The 19,180-nt window shown below is 41.6% G+C and overlaps 2 protein-coding genes across 2 annotated transcripts in view; one reads left to right on the forward strand and one right to left on the reverse strand.

The window, feature by feature from the left end:
- SEC23A (SEC23 homolog A, COPII coat complex component) overlaps positions 1-19,180 on the reverse strand; it is a 55,531-nt gene that overhangs the window by 17,843 nt on the left and 18,508 nt on the right. The gene's annotated exons all lie outside the window — the stretch shown is intronic.
- LOC140069537 (adenosine receptor A3-like) lies at positions 753-19,112 on the forward strand. The gene is made up of 5 exons (XM_072115358.1): positions 753-1,093; positions 4,589-5,329; positions 12,818-12,971; positions 14,330-14,538; positions 17,808-19,112. The coding sequence occupies exons 2-4, from the start codon at positions 4,639-4,641 to the stop codon at positions 14,490-14,492; spliced, it is 1,008 nt and encodes a 335-aa protein (XP_071971459.1). The 5' UTR covers positions 753-1,093; positions 4,589-4,638; the 3' UTR covers positions 14,493-14,538; positions 17,808-19,112.

Raw genomic sequence — 19,180 nt, forward strand, 5'->3', positions numbered from 1 at the left:
CTACTTCACCATCTCCTTTTACCGTATTTTTCAGACTATAAGGCGCACAAAAAAATCCTTAGATTTTTTTTCAGAAATCAAAGGTGCGCCTTATAGTCCGGTGCGCCTTATATATGAACCGTACTTACAGACAACAGCTGCCTTGTACTGTGCACAGGTCTGCCACCTGCTGGTCATGCATCCTTATAATCAGGTGCGCCTTATAGTCCGGTGCGCCTTATATATGAACCGTACTTACAGACAACAGCTGCCTTGTACTGTGCACAGGTCTGCCACCTGCTGGTCATTCATCCTTATAATCAGGTGCGCCTTATAATCCGATGCGCCTTATATATGAACCTAGACATTTTAGCAGGCATTTATTGATGGTGCGCCTTATAATCCGGTGCGCCTTATAGTCCGAAAAATACTGTAGATACATTAAGGGCGTAGCTATAATTTTTTTTTACTTAAATCCAGTGTAGACCGATTAGGAAACGAAATTTCTTTCTAAATTAAAATCTTAAAATTCTCTGTCAATTCTCTTGTTTACATTTGATCCACTAGAAAAATCGAATGAATTAGTATTATTATTATTATTATTATGCCTCACGGAAAAACCAAAGCTCGACATTTCTTGCATGAACACTTAGTCCGGCATCCATTAGTAGTTATTACGGTTACAAAGATCATCTCCGTCTCTTCAAGCTAATTAACACAGCCTGAAAAAAAAAAAAAAAAAAAACAACCCCCCCCCCCCCCCCAGCCATACATCAGATATCAGCCCCTCATAAAACATCATGTGAGATTACAGGCGGTGAGGGCTGTGTTGCTAAACAACATGATGCGGCTGAAAGTGCAGAGAGAAGGAAATTAGCTAAATATGTCCAGCCATAAAATGTACAAGCAGGCGGGATAGTTTGTTTGAGTTTGTGTCTCTAGGGCACGGACACTTATGTGCCTCAGCAGCGAGCGAGCACTAGATAAAACAGGATGCTGCGTGTCATATGATTACTGATCCATAGACATCCACCGCACATCTACTACTCATCCGTCCTCACCAAGACTGGCAGGAGTCCTTGATACATCAGACATGGAATACACAGAGAGTCTGGTAAGTGTCAGCTTCTATGTACATTCTGTATCCTACCATAGACACAAGCAGAGATGTATAGCGTGTAATGTGACTGTGATAGCCCCTAGCCCCTTGTAACTATCCACAGCAAACCTACACGAAGATCTCAATGTAATCACTATTAAGTTTACAGGTCCCCTACTTAAAGACACTTGACTTACAGACGACCCCTAGTTAAAGACGGACCCCTCTCCCCACTGTGACTTCTGGTGAAGCTCTCTGAATGTTACTATAGTCCCAGACTGCAATGATCAGCTGTAAGGTGTCTGTAATGAAGCTTTATTTACAATCCTGAAAGCAAAAAAATTTTGAAACTCCAATTGTCACTGAGGCAAAAAAAAAAAAAAAAAAAAAAAGTCTGCAATTACAATGATAAAATATACAGTTCCGACTTACATACAAATTCAACTTCAGAACAAACCTAGGGAACCGATCTTGTACATGACCCGGGGACTACCTGTACTATTGGATGCATATAAGTTAATAAAATCTTTAACCTATCCCACAAAAAAAACAAGCTCACAGATCTAGAATAAAAAATATCTATAAAATCTGCCTGTACTTTATTCTAACAATTCCTATGTCCTAGGTCTTAACAAAAAAAAAAAACAAACAAAAAAATAAAATTAAATTAAGAAAATACATTTACAACAAGATATATAATAAATGTAAAAAAATGTAGGTGCAGTAAATAGATGCTACAGCGATTGTTTACATTTAAAAGTAGACAGATCAAAAGTTGTCTCTAAAATACTAACAACATAATAATTCCTTTATTTATAAAGCGCACACAGATTACGCTGCACAGAGTTCCCCAAATCAGTCCACGTCCCCAATGGGGCTCACAATCTAATCAACCTATCAGTATGTTTTTGAGCGTGGGAGGAAACCGGAGGACCCGGTGGAAACCCACACAAACACACTATTTGCAGAAGTTCCTACCTCAATATTGCCATTTTTGTAGAAGTAAAATACAGGCGGTCCCTGGGTTACAAGATAGCTTATGTAGGTTTGTTCTTAAGTTGAATTTGTATGCAAGTCGGAACTGTATATCTTATAATTGTAGCTCCAAGGTTTTTTCTAATGATTAAAATTTTTTTTATCAATATTTAATGTATTAGTTTTGTTGAATATTAGAATAGCTTATTATTATTATTTTTTACTTTATTCCATGGATCAGTGTAAATACGGCAAATCAAATGTGTATGGTTTATTATGTTTCTGTATGTGAACTTTGTATCCCTTTAAAACCTGTTTGTATTGTTCCAGTCACCAGATTTTACCCCATTAAACTAGCGGCCCCCACATGATGAAATGTCCTTTACAGAATTCCCTCTTTTATGTGAGATCTCACCCGTTTAACTATACAAAATCTCCTCCATAATGAGCAATGGCAGAGTAGAGTAATATTTGCCTGAGATGAGTCAAGTTTAGAGGCTGCAGGGGGAGAGTCACTTCTGATTTTGGTGTTATATTAAAAAAAGAGTTCATCAGGCTTGTGGTTGTGCAACTGCAAAACCAAAGATGCAGACACCTTAAAATATAGTTTAAATCTGAGCTGCAAATAAAAGTCCAATGCCGACTTTTTTAAACTGCCTGATGCGATCCTAAAGATCAGATTATTATTGTTAATATGACACCATGGTTCTAAGTATCATAGAACCAAAAGATAACGGCATTTCAAGCGACTCCCCCATTCCTGTAGCCTCTAAACTTGACTCATCTCAAACAAATACGACTCTTCTCTGCTCATTTTTCTATATGGAGGTCATTTCCTTATGGGTAAGTGGGCGAGATTTCACATAAAAGAGAAATGTTCTAAAAAGGACATTTAATATCTGACCTGTGGGGGGCTGGCACTTTAATGGGGTGAAATCTGGTGAAGGGTTCCATTTTTTTACACTGGTTTTAAGTTTTTTTAAAATTGGAATTTAAGGGTAAAGATTAGACTATTTTTTTGCCGTGAGCCACACAATTTAAATATGAATTTAACTTAATTCTAAGGTTGCCTTAAAAGGGGTTGTCCACTTTCAGCAATTGAATGATATGGTCTATAAATTTATATAATTTTCCCCACATACTTTCTGTATCAATTCCTCACAGTTTAGGAAGATACATTTTCACTTATATTTATATACAAATTAGTATTTTGGTGCACGATGGGCGTCACTGTCATGTTGGATGCACCCTCCTACATTTCACCAACTTTTACTTCCCACTCCCCCTGTTAAATTGAAAAGCTGGTGCATTGGAGTCAGTGTATTCAGCAGTCCTGCTACTTACTTTTGTACTGTGTGCAGACTCGCCATGCTTTTATGTTTACATGTCTGAGCTCTACTGAAAAGGAGGAGCTGTAGCAGGAGAGTTATGACTCATCCTGCAACCCCTTGCCCCTCCCCGCAGTCCCGGAGGCTGAACAGTGAAAAAAGAGGCACAGTGGGAGACACCATGAGGACGACCCAAAGTAGTAAGAGAGGAAGCTATGTGTACATACAGAGAGCAGCATGGTGAGAACAGGGAAAGGCTAAAGCTATAAAAGTAGGTAAAGACACAGGTACATAAACATGTCTGATGTTAGAGATTTATTGAAAAGTAGTCAAACCTTTATCGACCCATGTTTCAATAATATGGGACAGCATTGGTAAGGTCACATTAAGAGGGCTCATGAGCGGAGCCCTCTGCATACAGCATGGGAGACTGCAGTACATACAATGAAACCGCAGCAAATAAATTATGTTAGTAGATTTGTGCTGCAATTTGGGATCCGATCATCACCCTCCATCATCTGACATCATCAGTGGATATAATCTATTTTTATACCAACTAGGAAGCTCTTATAGCTCTCAGAGTGATCTGTCCACATAATTACACTATTACTTTTGATTCTACGTATTGGTTACAGAAACAGCAACCTACAAAATTACCAATTTTAAAGGGGTTGGCCACTCTTTTACATAAGTTTCCCATGTGCCTTTAATGCCTTGTGGAAAGTCCCGGAATGTTCATCAAGTGATTCAGAAGTCCTGCTACTTTCTTCTATAATGTGTACAGAATCTCTGTGCTTCTTTGTTTACATGTCTGAGCCCTGCGTAATAGGAGGAGCTGCAGCAGGAGATCACAATTCATCCTGCTCCCTCCCCCTCCCATCTTCCTGTCTTTTTCAGTGAGGAGGGACTGAGAGAAGAAAGATACAGTGGGAGACGCCATAAAGATGGCTGCAAGCAGTGAGAGAGGGGAAGTTGTGTATACATGCAGAGGGCAGCATGGAGAGAACAGGGAGAGGCAGAAACTATCAAAGAAAGCAAATACACAGGTACATGTCTAATAAAAGAGATGCATTTAAAAGTGGCCATTCCAATTCTTTAGCTCACCAAAGACGTTTAAAAATTAATTAGAAATATTCATTTTATTTCATCTCGTACTTTCAAAACATTTAACCCATCTTATCTATTGTTGTGTCACTGCATATCACAGATGAGATGTTGATAACCCGTGGATACAAAACCTGAAGTAACAACAGGAAGATGTCACCGGAGTTGCTTGTCTATGTGACACTTCTGATCAGTGCGGGTGTTGGGGCAGTGGGTGCAAACCTCACCCTACTTTTCCTGTTCCTATCACACTTGAAGCTACGGACAGACACGTGGGGGTTAACCCTCAACCTGAGCCTATGTGACATGCTTTTTGGCATGAGTATCATCTCAGTGGGGATATGCGGCATCTTAGGAGGCGGCACCTTCTTCAATACGGACATTGCCTGTAAACTGGTCGGGTCTGTGCTGGTTTTACTCCAGGTGGCATCGCTGAACTCCCTGGCATGGACAACCATGGACAAATTTACAGAAATCTGTTTCCCTCTACGATACGCTCAAATAGTCACCAAGAGACGCATTTGGATTATCCTGATATTTTTGTGGATTTGTGCCATAGTTGTGGCCGCACTACCTTTTATAGGTTTCGGAGAATACAGTTTCAATCAAGACGTCCACATGTGCTTGCCCACACTCAACTCGACCACCATGGCCTACAGCGTGGTAATACTGAGTGGTGGCATCATCACTCCAATACTGGCGATCAGCATATTGTATATTGCCATCATTCACATTGCCCGGAGCCAGGCAAAGAGAGGAACTTTTGTATGCAACGACCAACACTGCTACTACGTGCCCATCCGGTCTTATTTCCGAAATACTCTTGTCCTTATTGTCTCAGCATGTAAGTAAAAGCCTCATAGACACATATGCTCACACCATCAAAATCAGAAGTGGATCTTTCACAATAGAAGTTTGTATTTGTATTACCCTTGTATCTTCGTCCCACTGTCCCCCAAACAGGAAAAATTGTGGGGCCTGGAGCAGGAGCTCCAATAACTACAATGATAATCCAGCCCTGTCTGCACCTCCTGACTACTCCTGCAGCACCACTTATATAGCGCTGTGTGTGGTACACCCCGGGCAGCCTGGGACTTCACTGCTGCCTGGTGAAATCTGTGTTGGGGTGAAGAAGTGGGTGCCTACAGAAGGCTCTGTGGTCCACGGGTAGCACCCATGCTATAGATTCCCCACCCCTGCCACATACTATATATAGATTTTATCCAGCAGTATGACATAATCATTTGTCAACATCCATTAATTTATTGTTTAGAGAAATGGTAAAAAGTAGCAAATCCAAAATATTTTAAGTGGTTTTTATTTTCGGATATTCACATATAAATATAGAGACTCATCTGTTTACAACAAAAATCTTGCGACTGGTTTATCCAGGGTTCTACATACTTTTAAAGGAAATCTACCATGAAAATCCATCATTGTAAACCAGAGTCACTTACTCATAGATCCAGGCACCACGACTGTGGTATCTTCTTATATTTATTATCCATGGCCTCCCTCCTTCTACATTAAACTTTTATAATTATGCTAATGAGCCAGAAGGGCTCCTGTCACTGTTACAAGAGCCCCTCTGTGTTATAGCTTTACAGGCTGTTAAGCACTTCCCCCTCCGTCTGCCTGTTGTAATATCATAGTATGTTGAGAAAATTGTAGAATTACCTGGTTAGCCAATAAAGGTATTATTCCTTAAAGAGGACCTGTCACCAGATCCCCCCCCCCCCAACAAACAATGCCTGCTGATAAAGGGTTACAAGTCCTCCCCATATCACCTAAAATTGACTGCCAGTGGGGCCCTGTACCTTAATTATAGACGTTTTTCTGATATGCAAATTAGCTTTTCTGACTCATCTCTGGCAGCACAAGAGAGAAGAGTCAGAAATACCAGTGAGCCACGCCCCATTATTCTGACTGACAGCTCTGTGTCTCTTCAAATCACTGCTCTGCCTCCTCGTACTTAGGGACTGTCTAGTAATATTCAGCTACAGATGTATAAAGCTCTATGTACAGATGGGAAATATTATGTCAATTTGTTTACACGGTGCCTTGTGTTACATTCATGACATGTGACCAGTGACAAGGTCCTTCAGACTTCTAAAAATAGAAAACTGTACAACATACATGTGATTACATGAAGTCACTGCAGCCTCCATGGAGAGAAGTAGAGAGAAGTAGAAGTCCATGGAGGCTGCTGTGACTTAATTTGGTCAGATACATGCATGGGGTACAGTTTGCTATTATTAGAAGCTAAAGGACCTTAGATGATATCACTCTGGTCACATGACATGCCTCCTTACTGGTCACAGTTCATAAGGCATAAGGTACAGTAGATGGGAAAGGCCGTCTAAGCAGGACACGTCCCCCTCTGATGCCAGGGAATATTAGCGGAGGTGATTTCTGTGGATGTAAGCGAAACAATTTTTAGCTAAAAAAAAAAGCGCGGCAGTCAGTTAATCTTAACCTGTCACTGGCTGCATATGTGCAAATGTGGTGACAGTTTTTACAGATTTAGGTTTCTAATGTCACACAGTGTAATAGCCTGTGAAGCTGCAGCACAGAGGAGCTCTGGGAACACCCCCATAAGCCATTCAGGCTTATAAGTATAATTTTAAAAGTTGATTTTAGAAGGAAGGAGGCCATGGATAACAAATATTAGAAGATGACCACAGTCACGGTGCCTGAATCTAGGATTAAGTGTCCCTGGTTTATCATGATGGATTGTGATGGTAGATTTCCTTAAAGGCTTGTTTGGCTTTGTTATAGGAAAAGGTTGTGGCCTAAGAAATAAGAAAATGTAACAAAATTTTTGATGTGTTGAGGTGTAAAGATATACTACATAATCTGATGCTGGGTAATTTTGCACTTCAACATATGTAGTACAGCATTAAACTAGATATTAATGTACTATATAACACCTTAAAAAAATTATTTATTGAAAAGTGGTTTCTTATGAAGTGGATTCCATGAAATGGAATCATCCGATCACTTTGATAAAGATTTGGAACACTGAATATTCCAAATAATGATTGTTCATTGTCAGTGATACAACATCATATGGAGCCCCAAGCTCCATAGGTGTAAATGGAGCCTGGAGCCCCTGAGGCTCATTTGCAGACAGTCCTTCATCCTGGTGGTAGATGTCATTTAATCTAATGGGGCATTTAGGCCAGCATCGAACAGGTGGCACAAAGTAACCAGTTAGTATTTTAAAGCCCCTTTCCACAGGACTATTTTACAGAAAAACCCCTTTAATTGACACTTTATTCCCTACAATTCTGAGGACCATTTGTGAGTAGTTGATGGGCATTTCTTTTTTTTCCGGGGTCGACCTCTACACACAAAACTAGAAGCTTCAGTCTTGATTGTTATTCCGGTCCCAATACAGATGATCTTAGGGGTCCCGAGTGTCCCACCCCCATGAATCCAATATTAATGAACAAACCATAGAGTAGCTCAATAATATCACAACCCTGGAAAAAACTTTAATATACAATATAGCAATTAGTATAATGAAGATATGTGACATCATAGATGCTAACAGTATTCAGCAGCCCCTCGATGTAGCACTGTATGATGTAGCACTGCGCGATGTAGCACTGCGCGATGTAGCACTGCGCGATGCAGCACTGCGCGATGCAGCACTGTACGATGTAGCACTGTACGATGTAGCACTGTACGATGTAGCACTGCACGATGTAGCACTGCACGATGCAGCACTGCACGATGCAGCACTGCACGATGCAGCACTGTACGATGCAGCACTGTACGATGTAGCACTGTACGATGTAGCACTGTACGATGCAGCACTGTACGATGCAGCACTGTACGATGTAGCACTGTATGATGTAGCACTGTACGATGTAGCACTGTATGATGTAGCACTGTACGATGTAGCACTGTACGATGCAGCACTGTATGATGTAGCACTGTACGATGCAGCACTGTACGATGCAGCACTGCACGATGTAGGATTGTATGATGCAGCACTGTACGATGCAGCACTGTATGATGTAGCACTGTATGATGCAGCACTGTACGATGCAGCACTGTACGATGCAGCACTGTACGATCTAGCACTGTACGATGCAGCACTGTACGATGTAGCACTGCACGATGTAGCACTGCACGATGTAGGATTGTATGATGTAGGATTGTTATAAAGTAGAACTAAAAAGATGTCAAAAGCCAAAGTTAAAAATAAAACTCAACAATTACTTGTCCTATGGGAAGGCTTATAAATACTTGTAACGATGGAAACTTTCAGACAAAAATGCTCTGATGTTTATAGGACTGAAGTGGAGGAATAAAATGTGTCATTTCTATGGGAGAGAACTCAGCGAGTGTCCCCAAATAATGTTTAAAAGGCATCTACTACCAGGATGAAGGACTGTCTGCAAATGAGCCTGAGGGGCTCCAAGATCCATAGGCGTTAATGGAACCTGGAGCCCCTGAGGCTCATTTGCAGACAGTCCTTCATCCTGGTGGTAGATGTCATGTAATCTAGTGGGGCATTTAGGCAGCCAGCTTGGAACCACCAAATCTCTAGTGCATGTGCGGTACAATCCCAAACCAGGGCATTGAACATGTACAGTACTTATCAAGAGTACTGGGGTCTTTACCAGAGCCCCTCCGTGTTAAAGTTTCACAGGCTGTTATACTCTCACACAGTGGGAGGTGTAGACAGTGTATCAGGCAGAGGAGGGTGGGCAGTTGTCATGTACAGTGTGAGAGCCTTTGATGCTGCAACACGGAGGGACGCAGGTAACGCCCCCAACATACCTTCTGGCTAATTAGCATTATGTCAAAAGTTGATTTTTAGAAGGAAGGAGGCCATGGATAACAAATATAAGAAGATTATCACAGTCACGGTGCCTGGATCTATGAGTAATGTCCCTGGTTTATAAGGATGGATTTTGAAGGTAGATTTCCATTAACTGGTCACCAGCTTTTCACAGACTGACTTACAGTGATGTTCAGGATGGGGCATTTTCTTTACAAAATAAATAATCAAAAATAAGAATATACAGTTTTTAGGGTAAAAAAAAATGTCAGACTTAATCAGCAAGCAGGGGGCCAATACATAATGCAGGAAGTAGAAGCTCGGGTCCCTGCATCTAACCCCAGTTCAGAGTCTAGGGGCATAGGTATCAGCGCAGAGGCCTGTGAGGCCCAGAAATGGATGCGGATTTTACAAGCTGAGAGGCGTCTTTATAGATAATACTCGTGTAGGAGCATTTGAGAACTGTGGACGGCTCATCATACATTAGGACTGGATCAGGGTTTTCCAGGTAACTGGGAAATATTCAGATAATGACTCCAGGCAATTGTATGCAGCTTTATGTGTGCACGGAGAACCACAAAGCCTCAGAGGAACTGCTGGAAAGGAAGTGCTGCATAGAAATACAGTCCTGTACACACACGCAGATCAGGATGCCAGTAAAATGTGATCATTATCCCCTCCATAATAGTAGAAAACAACACTACTGAGAGCACAGAGCAATATTACCGCACGAGTTATACGTTCCATCAAAAACACAGGGAACCTGTCACCAGAAAATGAGCGGAGAAGAGTCATATTTTACCTGAGATGAGTGAAGTTTAGAGGTTGCAGGGGGGAGTCACATCAGCCACCATTATTTGTTCTATGGCACCTAGAAACATGCTTCTAATGTCATTAAAGAGAAGAATCTCAACTTTCAGATGTCATCAGAAAAACACAAAAAAATGTGCTGAAAACCCAAACTCGGCTTATACTCGAGTCAAAAAAGATATCAAACCTCACCTTTCCGGCTTCCCCCGCTGCTGGCTATATACTGGGGCAGGGGGCTGGCTATATATTGGGGCAGCGAGCTGGCTATATACTGGGGGATATGGGCTGGCAGGCTATATATTGGGGGGGAGTTGATGGCTATACACTATGGGGCAGAGTCCAGCAGGCTATATAATGGGGAGGCTGTGACCAATGCATTTCCCACCCTCGGATTATACTCGAGTCAATGGGTTTTCCTAGGTTTTTGTGGTAAAATTAGGGGCCTCGGCTTATATCCGAGTAAATACGGTAATTGGAAATACGAGCTGCAGATAAAAATCCAATACTAACCTATGTTTAACTGTCTGCATCTCCTTTTCTGCAGCCCTTCAAACCACATGGGATTCATATCTTTACGATGATACCCGCAGAATGTATCTAGATACTATAGAAGTGTAGAGGGACATCTGCAGTGACACTCCCCCCTGCAGCCTCTTAAAGTGACTCATCTCAAGCAAACTACTAGTCTTCTCTGCTCATTATCACAGAACTTATTATTTATAGGTAAATGGGGGAGATGTCACATAAAAGAGGGAATACTATAAAGGACATTTCATCCCTTACCCGAGGCGACTAGTAGTTTAGTGGAGTGAAATCTGGTGACAGGTTTCCTTTAAGTCCCCTACTCACTAGTATTAGTTTAATAGACAGACTCCCTTCAATTCCAAAAATAAACGAATCATAAAACAGATTACTGAATTGTGAAAGCTTTCTTTTCCCACATTAAGTTTATTGCGTGCCATAAACTTTAATTTCCGCAAAACTAAGGGACAGATAATGTCCCAAGAACATTAACTCATTCACGGCCATTTATACATCATTGTTAACTTAACTCAAAAAAAGCACCAGTATTTAGCTAGTAATAAATGCAGAAACCTCCACATGCCGAAATGGGCTTTAGGGACGAATATTTACAGGAATTGTCAGGTATAGACAACCAGGTTACCTAGCAAAGTGAAAGAAATCCGTTATCCAAATTAAATAGCCCCTTTAACATGCCAAAAGTTTAAGGCACCAATGAACTGGGGAGATCTACCATCAAAATAAAAAAGATAAACATATCTTCAGTTCATAAGAACCACAAGCCTGATGTGACTGGTGACATAGCTGAGATTCTTATCTTTAATATGACACCAGCAGCATGTTTCTAGGTGCTATAGAATAGAAGATAGTGGTGTCTGAATCACTCTCCCCCAGCAGCATCTAAACTTGACTCATCTCAGGCACATTTTGACTTTTCTCTGCTCATTGTCACATGATTTTGGGGGAGACTTTATTTTTTTTAATAGGTAAACCGGTGAGAATTCCCACAAAAGTAGGAATTCTACAAATTACATTTCACCTGCGACCTGAGGCGAGGTGCTGCTAGTTTAATGGGGTAAAATCCCTTGTTCCTTAAAGCAAATCTACCCTCAAAATCAAGCCTAATAAACCAGGGACTCTTATTCATAGATCCAGGCACTGTGACTGGTAATCCTCTTATATTGGTTATCCATTGCCTCATTACTTCTAAAATCGACTTAAAATTTTTCTAAAGAGCCACAAGGGCTCTAGGGGTGTTACCAGAGCCATTCTGTGCTATATCTTCACAAACTGTGACACTGTGCATGAGGACCATGCCATCCAACTCTGTTAGATTACAACAGGCAGATGACGTAGGAAAGTGCGGACTGAGCAGAAGGAAGGGGGAAACAGTGTAATAGCCTGTGAAGCTACAGCACAGAGGGGTTCTGGCAACATCTGGCATTTTATAAGTTGATTTTAGAAGGAAGGAGGCCATGGATGACAAATATTAGAAGATTACTACAGTCCCGGTGCCTGGATCTATGAGTAATGTCCCTGGTTTATCATTATGGATTTTTGTGGTAGATTTCCTTTAACACTCTTTTTTGCGAGTCAATTTTTTTTGTTTTTTTGGAAAGGCACAAGTGGATAGAAACGAGTTAATAGGTTATCCAAGGGTAATTTACTTAATGTGTGGGATAATGTGGACGCACGATGATAGGAATGGTAGTAATGTCTGCGCAATGGAAAATGATGTTTGTTTCACAAAACATCTAATCGTTGTACGAATTGGTTTGGAGAAGGGGGTCATTTTCGGGAGAAGGGAACTTCTCATGTGCAACGTTAAGATGGAGAGGTCTGTTCATATGACAATGACCGCAATAAGAACTGGGCAAGACCAAAACTTGGGCAGGGGAATAGGACCGGGTTTTTTGCTCAGAGTTTTACAGCTTGGACACGGCACAGTGGAAACCTTGTCTGTGTGTATGGGCCCATAGAAATGAATTTGTCTGAACTATCCTTTGCATAAGCAAAACACAAACAACCTTTGTCGGCCATGTGGTGTACCAGGGGCATGCAGAGTCTCCATGCTGTCCCTCTGTAGCCATTGTATTATACTGCCTGGGCTCCCAATATCTTAAGGCGCACAATTTGAGCTGTGTTTAGGCGTTTAGATGTCCGAGAATCCCTGGAATGAGCGACTATTATGTTTTTTTTTGCTAGTTTATCTTCCCGTCTGCTGGATTCCATCGCTCACAATTAGCTTCTATGAAATATTTTACACGGACAACGTTCCTCCACCAGCGCAAATGGCTTCCGTCTGGCTCATTGTCCTGACATCTGGCATAAATCCATGGGTTAATTCGCTGGCTCAAAGGTAAGTGATAAATATTTCATAGACTTTGCAGCTTTCATTCTATTTCTACATCAAGATGTGATGTTCAATAATAAAACTATGGCTCAAAAAGTAATTTTCCCTCCCATCTATAAACACTCCTGACTTTGTATAAGAGGGCAAAGGGTTATACAGGATTCATATATTGATAGCTTATCCTTATAGGAGTTGTCCACTCATAACAAATTTTAGCAGGGTAAGTTTAAGACCCTAAAAGGGTCACCCATAATATATTTACCCTGTTAAAGTTTGTTGGAGGCGGCAGGTCGCTTCTATGACGTTCTGGTGTACTGCTGGCTTCAGGCTAATTGAAGAGGCCATGCACAAGTTAAAGTAGGCATGTTCCCAACCGCATTGGAGGGGCGTGTGGACGTGTAAATACAGTAAAGACTCTATGGCCTCCTCCATGTCGGCAGGACATGTGATGTCACAGGAAGTCTGGAGTCCTGCTGCCCAGGTCACGTGACCTACCTGTGACACTATTTGGGTCCAATACTTACCTTGTTAGTTGTAAGTTGCAACCCTTTTAAGATAAGTCATCAATATCAGATGAGTGGTGATGCAACGCTTACCTTCAAAATCCAATGTTTGAAGATATAATATATAATGGTTGTGCTTATGCAATATTGCGCATCCCGGAAGTGGTGTGCAGAGCTTCAGCCTACACACATACACAGCTGCCTTCTCTCACATAACAATAGGCATATTAATAGGATAATGGTAGGGCATCTTACTCCTCGCAGTCCGTCCATACTGACAGGGAGAGGATGATGAGCCATAACTCTTCTGCTGCTGCAGCTCCAACTAATTATAGCTCAGAGATGTAAACAAAGAGGCACAGAGAGCCTGCACACAGTACAAAATTAAGTAGCAGGACTGCAGAATCACTTGATGAATATTCAGGGATTATCTACAAGGCAATGGGCAACTTAAGTAAATGAGTAGCCAACTCCTTTAACATGATGCCACTGGCCTGCTTCCCACAAATTTTATATTGATCCCTCTTTACCATGGCAAGGTGATCTACAAATAATTCCAAGAATACATCTTTAATGGTGAAGCTCAGATAAAAGGGGACAGTGATAGGATTAACTTGCATGTCCAGATGCTACATAAAAGACTCAGACACTTAGGCGATATTCACACAGTATGAATATGGATACACCTGACACATTATAGCCTAGTAGCACAGTGTTGGCATCTTTATAGAAAGTATTCCCTGCTTGGCATAACCATGTGACATGGATGCAACCCCAGCAATCTCTATGCACAGCAATATTTAAATTAATTATTCTTAGTATCTCATGATAAAACTTATATTTTTTTATGTATAACTAAAGAAAATATAGAAAAGCCCTGCGGGAGAGCTGGCGGAAGCTGAAACGCATCTTTCAGGACATGGGTGTCGGGTCTGAGACGCCAAGCGAAAACGAGAGACAATCCAGCAGCCAGACTCATCACTGTCTGCCGGGACATAACATGACAAGTACCAATCCAACGTGAATACAGGAAGGAGAGCGTTACACTATCTTCAATGCTAGATGCAGAGGTACGTGACTTATTGTGTATATTCTGAATCAGCCAAGACTTCGGTAATTCCATCACTTCTGATTGAAACCACATGATGTAAAAAAATGTAAGATATTGGGGAGATCAGCAATATCAGATCAGTCAGGGTCTGACATTCGCCGCCCCCCACTGATGTCAGGAGACATAGGGCCAGTATGACACAGTGAGCCGCAGATATCTCCATCCATTGGGTAGTGGCTATTCCTTATTATTGCAGCTGAGCATGAATCCATGAAAAAAAGGGAACAAAAGCTGCAATAACTGAGCTCAGCCACTATAAAGCGAATGGAGTTGCCTGCTTCTAGCTCAGTACACAGTGCCATAAAGGGGTTGGCATAACATACAAAATTTTAACAGATTAAAGGGTATGTCCGGAGGTTGAAAAACATGGTTTCCATCTTCAAAAAACAGAACCACACAAGACAATGGTTTGTACCGGTATTGCAACTCAGCTGTATAAGAGATGAATGGAACCAAGTACCAAGTACTGGCACAAACCATGGTCAAGTGTGGTGCCATTTTTGGAAGAAAGGAGCCATGTTTTTAAATCCCCAAACAACCCCTTAAGTATAACACCGAATAAGGTCAAGCATACTTACCCTGATAAAGTTTCCTTGGGTCACAAGACCCCCGGGGCAAAATGAATTGGGACTTCTTGTGACATACCATGTCCTGCTAGCTTCCAGCGCATGGAAGTGGTGGCACAAACATCACTATGTTTGTATCCTCTATGATCACCACTGCCACATCAGATCACTACCATAGCAGTAGTTAGAGGGGTGTGTGGATATATTTGGCATGCCCCTGCAACCAATGATATTATCGTGTTTAACGTGGAGGGGACATTACTGTCATAGCCCCTGCCATCCACCGCAACGGGATGCCACAGGAAGCCCCGAATCCTGCTTCCCGGGGATTAGAACAATATGGGTGACCCTATTCTGTTCTTAAACCCTTTAACCCCTTAAGGACGGAGGGTTTTCCGGCTGATTTCTCGCTCTCCAACTTCAAAAATCCATAACTTTTTCATTTTTCCGTGTACAGACCTGTGTGAGGGCTTATTTTGTGCGTAACAAATTTTACTTTCCCGTAATGTTATTTATTTTAACATGCCGTGTACTGCGAAGCTGAAAAAAAATTCCAAATGTGGAAAAATTGAAAAAAAAACGTCACGTTCTTGAGGGCTCAGTTTTTACGACTTTCACTCTTCGCTCCAAATAACACACCTACTTTATTCTTTGGTTCGGTGCGATCGCGGAGATACCAAATTTATATAGGTTTTATTGTGTTTTAATAAATTTTCAAAAATTAAACGAATGTGTACAAAAAAAGAAAAAAAAAATTTTGCCATCTTCTGACGCTAATAACTTTTTCATACTTTGGCGCACAAAGATGTGTGAGGGGTCATTTTTTGCGAAATGAGGCGACGTTTTCATTGCTACCATTTAGAGGTCTGTGCGACATTTTGATCATTTTTTATTTCATTTTTTATGTTATGTAAAAAGGTGTAAAAGTCGCATTTCGGACATTTGGGCGCCATTTCCCGCCTCAGAGGTCACCGCCGCCTGTAACCGTTTTTATATTTTGATAGATCGGGCATTTTGGGACGCGGTGATACCTAATATGTTTGTGATTTTTACTGTTTATTATGTTTTATATCCGTTCTAGGGAAAGGGGGGTGATTTGAACTTTTAATATTTTATTAATTTTTTTTATTTTTTAAACTTTTTTTTAAATTTTTTTTTTCACTATCTTTTAGACCATCTAGGGTACATTAACCCTAGATGATCAGATCGCTCCTACCATATACTGCAATACTTCTGTATTGCAATATATGGCATTTTTGCAGCACATTCATTACAATGAGCCACTGGCTCATTGTAACGAATCTGCAGCTGCCAGATAGCCTTGTGTCAAAAGAAGACACGAGGCTACCATGGCAACCGATCGCCGCCCCCCGATGACGTTCGGGGGCGTGGCGATCGGAAAAAAGATGGCGGCGCCCGCGCGCCGCCGTCTTTTAAACGCCGCCGGCGACTTTGCCGGCGGCGTTGAAGGGGTTAATAGCCGCGATCGGTGCAAGCACCGACCGCGGTTATTAGCGGTGGGGGTTTTGTGCAATATGCAAAAACCCCCACCTTTGTATGAAGAGGACTCAGCCCGTGAGCCCTCTTCATACTTCCCTTAACACTCTGCGCCGTAGAGCTACGGCGCAGAGCGTTAAGGGGTTAAAGGACACCTGTCATCAGGTCTGTGTCACTTGTCCTGTCACTACTACCGATTGGAGCAGCTCACAAGGATCCCATCCCAGCCTTTATCTAGTTATTTCATACATTATTCATTGTAAAATCATCTATTCTTTATCATGTAAATGAGGCTGGTCACATGGTCAGAGGCAGTGATGTCACCCCTGTTACCCCTCCCCTCTCCTCCCCCTGCTCATGTCTGTGTGTAATGTATAGTAAAGCATTGCTAGTGTGTGTGCTGCATCTGCTGACATGCTGCATCCTCCTAATATACAGGTGAGAGACACAGACATCAGCTACACATGAATCTGACATGTTCTGCTGTAACATGGCTGCTGCCTGGAGCTGCTGTATCTCTCCTATACACACACACATGCACACACAGGCTGCAGGGGGCGTGGCCACCAGCACCAGGAAGCACATCATTATACAGCCTCACATCATTATACAGGCTGTCAGTCATGCACTGGGGGTGTGGCTGTGCCTCCCACTCATGAATAAGCTGGACAGCTTGAATATGCTAATGCTTCATTGGACATTTCACAGGTCATTTGCATACAGCTTTAGGACCTCATTGCTTAGGTTTACAGGCATGTAGAGGGACAATGAAGGGATAGAGGCAATGCTCTCTAATTTAGATTAGGGGGTTATTTTGCATGACGGGTTCTCTTTAAAGAGTTTTCCTGTAAAGGTTGAGGTGGGCAATAAAATAAAAACAAGCATATTAACCATAAACCAGATCCCGCATTACTCTGGTACTTTCAAACTTTAACACATGTGGGGAGTCCCTTAATATGAGGGGGGGGGGTGCAGTTAACTCTAGTCCCAGGTGCTGGAACTTTTAGCTGGGTGCAGGTGCCTAAAAAAACAGAAGTGCCAAAATGAAGTGGGAAACTGCTGAGTTCACTAAATACAGTTTTGATGTATGCAATGACTGGGCCACAACTGCATTATATTTTATGTGAACTAAAATATATAAAAAGTGATTTTCTTCTATCTACAGGGTGAATGCGGTATAATTCGAGAACTTTCCCATCGTGTAGCAGGACTTGACGACAGCAGCGTGCAGCAGCCGTGTGTACACAATATTACTGGCCATAGTGAATGCTGGGCATTACTGGACCTCCAGGCATTATGTAGAGCAGATTATTTTTTAAAAGATTTAGTGAAATACTTTATTTATTGAATGTCTTGGCTAAATATATAGAGATGTACAATGTGTGTTAACAGACTGTAACCACTAAATACTAAGTTATATATTTCTATGTGCATCTCCTTTCTTTATATGGTCTTTAACATGTTATGGGATTTGTCATACTTGTATATTTATCGTAAAATGTTCTGCATTTAAAAGGAGTTTACTTGGATAGTGATGAAATATCAATAGAACAGAGGTTGGGCATCAATAACAGATAGGTGGGGATCCTGGCCATCTACCGAGAAGCCCGTTCCACAATTGCGGGCGTGCTGCCCGGATCACACGGCCCAAATGCTGAAAACAGGAATGTTCAGTTCAGTTCAGTTCCGGTTTTCGGCGTTCAGGCCTTGCGATCCGGGCAGCAAGTGTGGAACTCGCAAGTGTGGAACGGACCTTACAGGGAAACTTGTAAAGTGTGCGGACCTAGGAGTAGATAGGTGCGCTGCAGTACTACAGGCATCAGTTTCCTGTGTATGTCTTTTAAAATTTTCAATAAATACTGATTTCAGTATTTATCTAGAAGTCCAGATTATCTATCTCCAGTGTAATTGGGTGGAAGATAATGTACTGCATCAGCTTCTTCAGATCTTTCCTGGTTGTTTCTCATATTTTACGGTACTGACATCATAGGGCTCTATCATAGGCTCTTGCTTGGTATGTAAGAAATTGAAGGTGGTTGTATTACATGGATCGGATCAGCATCATCGTGCACTGTTGTCGGTCCATGAAGAACGGCCAGCACATGGTCTAATTTTCATGGACCCACCAGAGTCGGGTGATGCCGGCCTTACTGTGCATAGTAAATATGTAATCGCACTGAGAGCCTCTCAGCCTCCTAAACAAACATGACAATAGTGGAGGGGACCAACTCCAAACTGGCTAGAAAGTATATGGGATGGTAATGCATAGTGAGAAATGTAGTATGGGGCTGAATGAAAAGCAGATAGCAGCACCCACCACCAATACATAGACAATAATGTGCTCAAACTTTATTCCCACAGAACGTCTGATATGACGGAAAAATGTAAAAATAAATCTTACTTATGACTGTGTCTATGTCAACGTAGCCATAGACCCGCTGGCAAGTTGGGCAATTTCATTGTGAACTACTGTGCAGAAAATACATATTTCTAAATAAATACATTCATTGGATGTTTTTGTTTAGTTTATTTTTAGTA

The sequence above is a fragment of the Engystomops pustulosus genome, chromosome 7, assembly GCF_040894005.1.
Source record: "Engystomops pustulosus chromosome 7, aEngPut4.maternal, whole genome shotgun sequence".
Lineage (NCBI taxonomy): Eukaryota > Metazoa > Chordata > Amphibia > Anura > Leptodactylidae > Engystomops > Engystomops pustulosus.

Excerpts from the sequence above, each read along its gene's own strand:
- LOC140069537 (XM_072115358.1), top strand. The coding sequence starts at position 4,639 with ATGTCACCGGAGTTGCTTGTCTATGTGACACTTCTGATCAGTGCGGGT. Across the intron at positions 5,330-12,817 it reads TGTCCTTATTGTCTCAGCAT|TTTATCTTCCCGTCTGCTGG; the intron begins GTAAGTAAAAGC and ends TTTTTTTGCTAG. Across the intron at positions 12,972-14,329 it reads GTTAATTCGCTGGCTCAAAG|AAAATATAGAAAAGCCCTGC; the intron begins GTAAGTGATAAA and ends GTATAACTAAAG.